The 10,763-nt window shown below is 45.7% G+C and overlaps 3 protein-coding genes across 3 annotated transcripts; 1 reads left to right on the top strand and 2 right to left on the bottom strand.

Annotated features, from left to right (window-relative positions):
• Positions 1-412: 412 nt before the first annotated feature.
• PAAG_04227 (hypothetical protein) lies at positions 413-1,616 on the top strand (the record flags this gene model as incomplete). The annotated part of the gene is made up of 5 exons (XM_002793909.2): positions 413-668; positions 759-1,148; positions 1,209-1,231; positions 1,275-1,310; positions 1,359-1,616. 5 exons carry the CDS (start codon positions 413-415, stop codon positions 1,614-1,616), a joined length of 963 nt encoding a protein of 320 aa, XP_002793955.2.
• Positions 1,617-2,081: 465 nt separating this feature from the next.
• Positions 2,082-2,288, bottom strand: PAAG_04226 (hypothetical protein; the record flags this gene model as incomplete). The annotated part of the gene is made up of 1 exon (XM_002793908.2): positions 2,082-2,288. One exon carries the CDS (start codon positions 2,286-2,288, stop codon positions 2,082-2,084), a length of 207 nt encoding a protein of 68 aa, XP_002793954.2.
• Positions 2,289-3,563: 1,275 nt separating this feature from the next.
• Positions 3,564-8,523, bottom strand: PAAG_04225 (nod factor export ATP-binding protein I; the record flags this gene model as incomplete). Its single annotated transcript, XM_015845216.1, has 4 exons — positions 3,564-5,019; positions 5,082-7,795; positions 7,851-8,337; positions 8,402-8,523. 4 exons carry the CDS (start codon positions 8,521-8,523, stop codon positions 3,564-3,566), a joined length of 4,779 nt encoding a protein of 1,592 aa, XP_015699442.1.
• Positions 8,524-10,763: the final 2,240 nt, after the last annotated feature.

Here is a 10,763-nt window from a genome sequence, read left to right as displayed (position 1 = left end):
ATTAAACCCCCTCTCTCCAAATCCTGCTTTTCTTTTCTCATCTATCTTTCACCAGCTCCTTCAGTTGCCTTTCGTACTGCTCTCGACAGGCGGGTGAACCACCTGACGCCACCTGTCTCCTTGTTTACCGTTTATCGGTTGCACCTATCAGAAAGAGCTTTTATTAATGAGCTTGCGCATTTTCAATAAGACCGGGAAACTGTCGATAATCCATCCTGACATCCCCCGTTTTTTGGTTCCCTTATACATCGGGAGCATTGATCAAGAAACGCTGCTAAATGGTGTCCGGCGGAAGTACGGGTGGTTCACTGTCACCACGAGAACTGGAACGGGAATATGGTATGGATATCTCTGATTCCGACACATTGCCGGCTCACAGAGATTGTGAAAAGGGAGGGGAGAACTTGAGAACATGAACCCCCAAGGGATGACACACCCGCATAGTGGGGTAGGTGTCGAGCGTGCTGAGGATGAGTTCGCGGAGCTCAGCAAGCAGCTCTCGAGCATCTTTCATAAAAACGGACGGTACTCCCACCTGGGAAAAAAGGATGCGGGCCAGAATGATGTTGAAGTCTCTTCGGCAACAGAGGGGCAGTGGGACTTTGAAACTGCGCTTCGGGGTAACCAGGCCGCAAAAGTCAAGGCAGGAATAAGACCCAAGTGCATTGGTAGGTTTAAATTGACCCCATGTTGAAATAATTTTCTGTGGTGTAAGAATACTGATGATTTTATTAAGTCTTTTCCCGACGCTATTATAGACTCCTTCAATGTCCCGGGAACCCTCATGAGCATGTTAGGGATTGGGAAGAAGGGCAAAGAGTTTGAGATTCTAAAGAGTTTCAATGGGGTGGTCAAACCGGGCGAGATGGTGTTGGTTCTTGGCAAGCCGTCCTCGGGCTGCACGACGTTCCTCAAAGTCATCGCCAACCAGCGGTTTGGCTACACCGGTATTGATGGGGAGGCATTCTATGGACCTTTCGATGCCGAAACCTTCGCCAAACGATTTCGTGGCGAGGATGCGTATAATCAAGAAGATGACATCCAATCATCCTACTCTTACGGTTCGCCAGACCCTTGGTTTTGCATTGGACACGAAAACGTCGGGCAAGCGACCTGCTCGCATGTCAAAGGCGAAGTTCAAGGAGAAGGTATGTGCTGTACATTGATATGCTATACAGGTATGACAGTTTACACTCATGTTTGATCAGATTATTCATCTCCTATTGAAGATGTTTAATATTGAACATACCGCCAACACTATCGTCGGCAACCAGTTCGTACGAGGTGTTTCTGGCGGAGAACGGAAACGCGTTAACATCTCAGAAATGATGATTACTTCAGGAACTGTCCTAGCCTAGGATAACACCACCCGTGGCTTGGATCCATCCACAGCTCTAGATTATGCAAAATCTCTTCGAGTAATGACAGACATTTACGAGACTACGACGTTCGTATCATTATATCAAGCCTCCAAGAATATTTATAGCCAATTTAACAAGGTCATGGTTATCGATCAAGGGAATCAAGTTTTCTTTGGGCGCACGCCAGAAGCTCGTGGTTATTTCGAAGACCTAAGTTTCAAGGAGAAGCCTCGTCAGACTACCCCAGACTACTGACCTCTTCGAAAGAGAATACAAGGAAGGACTCAATGCAGAGAATGCCCCATCTACGCCACACTCTTTCGCCGAAGCTTTTGAACTGTCGTAATTTAATCAGCAACTAGAAGATGAAATGGTTGAATATCGCGCAAACCTCGAGGCTGAGAGAAACGTTTATTCTCATTGTGAAATCGCAAGTCACGAAGTAAAACGAAAGTTCACTTCAAAATCCTCCGTTTACTCGATTCCCTTTTATCTTCAGGCCTGGGCACTTATGCGCCGCCAATTCTGTATTAAGTGGCAGGACAGATTCGCATTGACTGTTTCTTGTATCACCTCTATTAGCATTGCTATCATTATAGAGATACTGCTTAGCTAAAGCTACCAAAGACCAGCGAGGGGACTTTTACTCAAAGCAGCCTGTTATTCATGTCTTTGCTCTTTAACACTTTCCAGACATTCTCAGAATTAACTTCGACCATGTTAAAACATCCAATTGTGAACAAGCATAGAGCTTTCACCTTCTACCGACCTAGTGCTTTGTGGGTTGCTCAAATTGCCGTCGATGTGGCGTTCTCGTCCGCGCAGATCCTCGTCTTCAGCATTATTTTGTACTTCATGTGCGGCTTGGGTTCTAGATGTTGGGGCCTTCTTCACTTTCGTTATTATTATCTGTGGGTATCTTTCCATGACGCTCTTTTCCAGAACCAATCGGTTGTGTATGCCCGGACTTCGAGTACGCTATGAAGGGTGTTGCAATCGGTATCACGTTGCTTGTTTTGACATATGGATACCTTATTCAGTGGCAGAGTAGTCAAGTTTGGCTTCGGTGGATATTCTACATCAATGCTCTTGGTTGGGGTTCGCAACCCTTATGGCGAACGAGTTTAGCCGCCTGACTATTAGTTACTTGTGATAGCGGGACCCTTATTCCAGGCCCGGAATTTACTGACATTGCCCACTAAGCCTGTACCCTTCCTGGCTTCGAACCGGGTTCTAGGACTATATCCAGATCAAGTTACTTGAACATTTTGCATTTAGTTATCATACCAGTCATCTCTGGAGAAATTTTGATATCATCATCGTCCTAACCGATAGCAAATACAGTCCCTACTTCCAGCTTGTGGAATATGGTCGATGATCGCCTCTCATTGACTTGAGGCCACCTTTATTAACATCACAGGTTTCTTGCTTTATAGAAGTAATCTGTGCTGATATCATGTATATTCTAGGGAAAGTGGGCTTGAGGATGGGATTTTGTTGTCACTGGGTTTCCGAACTTAACCCATGGGAGAGTATGCAATATTTGACACCACACTCGAATTGCTTTGACACTTGCTCTCGTTGCCATGGAAGAGAAAGCCAAGAAACTATGGCTAGTTAACTTGGAAGCATTTGCTTTGTGTTTTATTTTTTGATTATATTTAGAGGATCATTCGCTCGCGTATATTCCTTTGCAGCTACCTCACCACCTTCTCATAGTTGTCAATACACAGCTAGTCATTGGCCATGACCAGGATCATTATTCTAATCGCGATACATAAAAACTTAGGTCTTTAGGGTCCAAATAAGTAAAATTAATACCTATGCCTGATGCCAAGGGAACGATGACCGCAGGAACTTGAAGATGATATATCACTCAGGTACATATGGTCACCAAGGTCTGCGAGTCGACGCATTGGAATGTGCAAATATAGTTACAATAAGAAAAAGAATGTGACATATAATGGGCGGGTATCTATCGATTAACAGTTAAGGTACAGGTAAGTATACCCGTGTTGGTAATAACCAATCTATGGAAGGGAATATATTGGAAATGATGGTGGATGTGCTAATGTCTTTCACAAGAAAAACATGTATTTAAACTCAAGGAGGAAGAGAAGATAGAATAAACCAAAAAAGAGGAAATAAACTTCTGGTAAGGGAAAATTACATTGGCAAGAAAAGATAGATGAGGAGCACTTGCTACCCTCCTTCTTCTTCGACATGATGCTTCTCAACGATAGACAGAAATACCTGATCTAACGTCGTTTGACTGATAGAGTAGTACTGGAAGCCGAATTTCTGCTTGTTCCGCTCTAGAAGGGTGAAGAGGCTACCAATACCAGATGAACTATCCGCGGTAGAGCATTGCCTTGACAACTTTCCGTGACCGAAGTGATGGGAAATTCTCTCCGTATCTGGGCATATGTTTGTGGAGGATGAGGCAGGTACGCTGAATCGCATTTGGCCATGGTATGTCTTCTGTTCGATGACTGCGCCTGGGAAAGTCTCTATGACCCAAGTTCGGATCCGGTCCATTGTAGCGTCGTCCGTGCGGGGGGCATCTGCATGCACGAAGTGGACATGATACACGTTGCCATATTTGCGGCGCAGATAATCCGTGGTTCCAAGGGCAAGCATTTTCTTTGCCATGATTCCTGCTCGATTGGCAAGCGCATCGGCCTCCTCCATGGAGTGCGTTGTTAGAACGAGGGAGCGACCAGGAACTACCGACGCCAGGGTTCGCCACATGACACGTTTTGAAGCTGCATCCATGCCAGATGAAGGCTCGTCAAGTAGCAAAACTGTTGGATTTCCCATGAGTGCGATTCCAAGGGAGAGCTTGCGCTTATTTCCACCGGAGAGTTGCCCACCCATGCAGTGACTGTAGGCAGTGAGGCCAACTGCCAGGATTACTTCCTGGACGTTATGCTCAACATCTGACACGCCGCGAATCCGAGCGTAGAATCTCAAATGCTCAATGACAGTCATCTGGTCCATTGCGTCGAATTGAGGGCAGACCCCCAGGTAAGAGCGGGCGGTAGCGCGTTGTTTCAAGACGGAAACATTCTCGACAAATATTTCTCCCCCTTTTCGTGATGGCTGGATGTCTCCCCTGATAAGGCTGATTGTTGTTGATTTTCCGGCCCCATTAGGCCCAAGAAGTGCGAAAACTTGACTTCGAGAAACGCCAAATGTAACATCTTGGACAGCAACAGATTTTCCGAAACTTTTGTTAAGATGTAATACTTGAAGACCATCAGTTGCACTCGAAACCCGGGCGAGTTCCTGCTTGATATCCGCATCAGTGTCCATAATTTCTTCAGTATCTTCGGGCTTGCATTGGCCACGCAGTTTCCGAAATAGCGGTCCGCTATCACACCATAGTAGCAATCCTAATAGCGAGAATGACTGGAGAATAAGGTACAAAATAGGGCCTCCATAAAGAGTAATCTTGCCGGGGTATGAGATGACTTCTTTGTCGTCACAGAGAATCGAGAACATGTTCAGGGATGTAAACATCGATCGTTGCACGTTGCCAATGGGCGACAAGGAGGCAATCACGAAGTGGGCAATATTGACGAAGGAATCGACTCGGTTTGTCGGAGCATATGTTAACACAGACATGTACGCAATGAAGTAAATTAAAAACATGACCCTGATAATGTGTAAGTAGGGTGACCACAAAATGCTTGTTTTTGGGTGGATCTAACGACTCACGCTTGACCACCAGCCGCAAAAGCGAAAGCAGCCAGGGAAGACCTCGAAAAGGTGGATACGACGTAGGAAAATAGTATAGATGCCAATCCGTAAAGTAATAGCACTACGAATAGGTACTCAGCGTGATACCAAGCACCGGACGCTCCCACAAATACACCAATGACAACAATGCTCACTGTCAGAACGATGAGAAAATCGAATGCAGCATATGCCAGCCAGAGCGGTAGGCTTCGTACACCGTTGCTATAGTGTAGACCTCGTACATTCCTGAGTCGCTCAATTGTAGGGTAGAGAGCGAAGAATGCAGGGTAGACCGCCAAAGCTAAGCCGAAGTACGTAATCAACTGTAGCGACTTCCCCGAATCAGCTGCCCAGGGAATACTCAATGCCTGGTATTGGTTCCCGATGGTGATGTTCGTTAATATGGTGTCCATTGTGTTTTGAACGCTCGTAGCAAACGAAATGTCCCCATTCCCTCGCCAGGCAAAGGTCAGTGGGGACGAGCCATCACCTAAGAAAAATCCTCCCGGCATAACGTTATGGAAACGTCTCTCAATATAACCATTGAACTCTTGCAGTGTTTCTACCATGCGAATTTTATCCATTAACGAAGTAGAATTCATTCCTGAGGAAGCTGGCACTCCGAGAGACGATGCTAGCAACCTTAACGAAGAGAGCGATAGTTTGCTCGCTGGACCCACCACTAACTCGATATCAATATTGGAGAGCAAAGAATGAATTTTCGTCTCGCGGACTGTGTCTGGACCGGAACACCCAGGTCTCTTGAAATCCTTGAGGAACAACGTCACCAACCCTGCTGCAACCACTGGCAGCAGGAAAGCCACTAGATAGGGGAGATAGTTCCGGCGTAGAATTATTGCCCGTTTGCAAAACAGAATCCAAGCCTGGTGCCTCATTCCTATCCGTCTGCCTGGTAATAGCTGTGGCGGCGATTTTTTATCCATCTCCTCTTTGACTTCAGTAGCTTCCTCGTCATCGTCTAGAGAGATAGGTCCAGGTTGAATCTCCTCTGCGACCTTCAGGAACACGTCTTCAATTGTTGGACCGCTGACACGGTATTCCTTAATTCCCTGCTCTTCCAGTTTCATCACAAAATCCGCAGCTTGGGAAGAGTCACTTACGGTGTAGGTTGTCTCATCATAGTGCGTTTCATAAGGGATCCCCTCAAAATGAGGTAAAGTTGACTTCTCGAATCCAGGGACGTGGTAAACATGAATCCTATACCCAGAACCGAGTTGATGTTTGAGCTCGACACTAGTGCCCTCTACCTTGAGAACACCTTTTGATAGGATTGCAATATGATCAGCGAGCAGCTCAGCTTCATCCAAAAAGTGGGTGGTAAGCAGGATGGATCGGACACCACGTTCAGCTAGAAGGATGTCCCACACCTTTCTTCGGGAAATTGGGTCAAGGCCTGAAGAAACCTCGTCAACACAACAAACAGTAGATCCGCCAGTAAACATCATAGCCATCTGCAATTTCCGCTTCTGGCCACCAGACAAAGTTTTAGACCGAGAATTTATCTTTCTCTCCAAATCACATGCCTTGATAAGATCCATTATCTGCTCATTGGTATCCGTAACCCTGCCAGCCTTTAGGAGATTGAATATCCGGATGTGCTCCTTGACAGTTAGGAGATCCCACAAAACATTGCGCTGCGGACACAGGCCGAATCCACCAGCCTCACCGGAATCATTGACAGCTATTTCTCCGGAGGTAATCTTTGATAATCCAGAAATTGCTTCAAGTGTAGTGGACTTTCCGCTTCCATTGGCGCCAAGAAGGATCATGATTTCACCCTTCACAACATTTAGATTCAGATTATTAACAGCCAGAACAGTTTGCCTGCGGCTACCGAAAATGGGTGCGATGTTTCTGTAGAACCAGTTTGGTCGGTATTCTTTGGTGAAGCCGGTGATTGACACAGCCGGGAAATTATCTGCCTCCGATGTTGTGCGCTTTCTACCCTTTGAGGCTGTACCATAAAGAACACATTCCACGTAGGCTCCTAACATAGGGTAAACAATGATCTGAAGGATTAAAAGTATCCATAGGACGATGCCTGGTGTAGTCCATGGATTTTTGGGTGCCGCCTTAACCAAGTTAGTGGCCAAATCTTGCGTCTCCCACCGAGCCACTAAGATGGTGAAATAAACGTAGTTCATCGGAGGGAAGAAGAGACTAAGCATAATGACGGCGGCATTGGACCTAACAACCACCATCTGGGATATTATACCTAGTAGAAGGCATGAAATAACAGCGGCAATGCCACTGAGTTGAGACTTTTTGAAAAACGATCCACCAAAGAGAGAAAAGGAGGATAATGACAACCCTGTCAGAAAATGAAAACAGATTAGAATCCAGACTGAGGTATTAGTGAATACGCCAGTCTTCAGAATGCCAGCCATTATAATCCATCCGGGAGCATAGATGATGTCTAGGGCAAGGTGCGCTGAAATGAGTCGAGCGGCTTGTGGCTGCCAGCGAGCTTTGTTCGGCATCATACAATCAATAAGTTGGCTTATGCCCAGCTCTCGCTCAGATGCAATTAGACCTGTCAGCTGGTATGTTACGCCAACCATGCCGATAAAGATAGCGACACCGAGAATATCGACTATGGCGCCCATATAACGGATTCGAATTTGCTCTTTTCGTTCCGCATCAGTCATCGATGTATATGAGTATTCCATAACCTAGGAAATTTTGGATCAGTATAGGGATATCTGATTAGGGTTCAATACAACAAACCTTCTCTGGAAGTTGTGCCGTATTGGATGATCCAGTCACAGATGCAATCGCCCAATCAACCGCATGTTGGAAAGGTAGGATGAGAATCTGAGCATCATTCTTCGATGATGTAACGTCGATTTTGGTTCCCAGAGCCCGATCAGCCCTGATCGAATAGTTCCATATCCCTCCATAGCCTTCACGGGGAGATGAGAAGAAAACAGCAGCGACAATACACGGCGAAGTGCCGCGAAGAGTACTTCGGCAAGAGTCTTGAAGCTGTTCGGTCGATGAAAGAATGTCCACTTTCTTCCCGTTTGCTCTTGCAGGTTGTGCAACTTGTGCAATTACACGATCGATATCACCCTCGGTAAATCCATTGTTAACGAAAACGATCTTATCCCTGCCGCCTGGAGCAGAATTCAGGGAATCAACAAAAGAACGGACGGGCGTCGCATCGGCGATTCCATATTTCGAGGGGGGAATAAAAAGGTTTTTGGCGTATGATCTGCAACACACCTTCTTAGCACATTCTTCTTATTGGTACGGATGAGAGAAATGATGAAACTAACATGAACGCAATAAAAACCACGGGTAGGAGAAGAGCTCGAAGAGGGGTCGTAAACCAAGGGCGCACAATGGTAATCAACAAGTTCTTCCGGATTAGCGCCCAAACCTGTCTGAGAAATATCATGATTGTCAACTTTAGAGCAAAACCCCTCCTATTGGTTATCACTTTTTGGAGGAAAGGACAGGGAGCGGGCGCTTGGTAGATTACTGGACATATAGCCAGTACCTACCAGCTATCGGGGGCGTAGCTGGACTTGTTTGGAATTGATAGCATTGAGTAAATGAGTTTGAATATGGCCATTTATATGCTGCAGATAAGAGGAAGTAACATACAATGTCGCAAAATGAGAATCAAACCCGGGGAAGAATCGTCAGTGCCAAGTGTCTTGGTGTAAATAATGAGACCTGCATTCTTCGCCAATTTTTCATCGAGATGACAGGTTTGGAGTCGTTGGGATGAGAAATTTAATGGAAACCAGCCTTAGACAGGCATGATTAGCCACGGGATGAGATGGAAAGACATCGTCATCAATGTACTCCGTAGAGTTAGTTAGCCTTTGATCCGGATGCCTCAGCTGCAGGCCTGGTCCCTCCATGCGTCTCCAAAGACCGCAAGGAAGACTAGAACACTGTTTTAGTTATCCTAATTAGGCGTCTCTTCGTTCACTAGCAATGGGCGCAGTCAAATCCATGGATACCATCCCAGTTTTACCAACATCACCGCCAGCCTTCGTGGGTATCGGGAAGAATTCCACAGATATCCCGACATATTCTTCGGTAGGTTGTGCACAAATCCATCGATGGGCGAATAGGACACCAAAGCCCGGATTTATGCAGATGTGCATTTGCTAACCAGCTATGTTGAGACCAAGGATCGGCTGGCCCTCGTTTCGTTCTCCTGAAGGTTAAATATTTTGATTTTCCAATCTCCGGAGAGGAATTACACCAGGCGCATCCATGAGGACCGCTGCTAGAGATCTCTGAAGAAAATACTATTATGTAGATACTCTTTTCCTGTTTATCTGTTCATTGCTGCTGGAGTTTTGCAGTTGAGAGACTTATCATCTTTCACAGGCGTACGTTGGAGGTCGTCATTCGTCATTCATCATCTAAAAGGTTTGAAGCCGCAAGTATTTTACAAGTTGACGCTAGGCCAAATTTCAATTACCCCAGTGGCTTTCAATAGGGTCACGATTAATTTAGGGTGCTCTAGGCCTACAGGCACCAAAGTGTTAGGCACCATCTCACCAGACTTTAACTAACAGCCTTAACCATTAATACCCATTTGTGCCCCAAAGTTTTAATTAAGCCCAGGTAAGACACACAGCAACACTGCGGACTACTCCAGGAACCTTGTCCTGTTATCAGCTTTTATGGGACAAAATTGGACTAGCTGAAGGGACTACTAAGGACCACTTTCTGCTCCATCCGCTGTTGTCATCTTTCCATCCCAGCAAGAACGCGCGGATATTTGGTGTGTAGTGATGCGGTCCCTAGGACCCCAAGCTCCCCCAACCATTGCGAACCACGACGGTACTGATCAAGGCTGAACTACAAATGCTTCGTGATGGCATTTCCTCCCGCAATTTTTTCTGCATTAGGGTTCATATTTTGCCAACCTGAACTCCGGCGGCATTGCCCACTCGCTACGACATTATATATCCCTGTTTATGTGGCTGACCACCAACAATATATGAAGGCTCAGCCACCTACTGAAACCCGCGTCGAATTGATAATATGACGGGAGTGAATCCTCATTTGATATGCCATGATGGATTCCATCCTTAACGTGTTGCGTCATTGTTGTCAGCACTCGTGCGCGTTCTATGTGTTGTTCAACGAATCAAGCAAAGCCGTATAATATTTCACAGTGAATGTATGGGAGCTATAATTAACGAACCAATAGGGATATCAATGGCAAATGATATAAAAATGAGAACCACGGATACCACTTACGCATGTTCCCATCTATGGAAATCTTTGTGGACGTATGTTCAGTACGATCTGTGGATGCCTAAACGATTATCTCGTGGGAATGTATCTCGTCAGATTGTCCCGTGGAAGTCACAGATTCCCTCACGCCAGAGCTGGGTCCAGCAAGGGTTTCTCCTCAACAAAGAGTGAGACCTTATCTGATCATGATGGAACATCAACTAAGCTGTGGCTTCTTTAATCGAAGAAACAGAACGGTCACCCTCAATTCCTCAGTGGGAAAATGATCCATATGGTCCTATATCGATTTTGAGGAAATACATAAAGAGAACAGAACTATACTCAAGATAAATAAGAGCGGATAAGGAGAATTCTGCTTGGGTCAAAAAACAGTTGACAGTAAATGTAACTATAGATCCCAATCTTGCATTC

Source organism: Paracoccidioides lutzii (assembly GCF_000150705.2).
Source record: "Paracoccidioides lutzii Pb01 unplaced genomic scaffold supercont2.10, whole genome shotgun sequence".
NCBI lineage: Eukaryota > Fungi > Ascomycota > Eurotiomycetes > Onygenales > Ajellomycetaceae > Paracoccidioides > Paracoccidioides lutzii.
The sequence above is the reverse complement of the archived record's forward strand: the minus strand, read 5'-3'. Positions and strand labels throughout refer to the sequence as shown.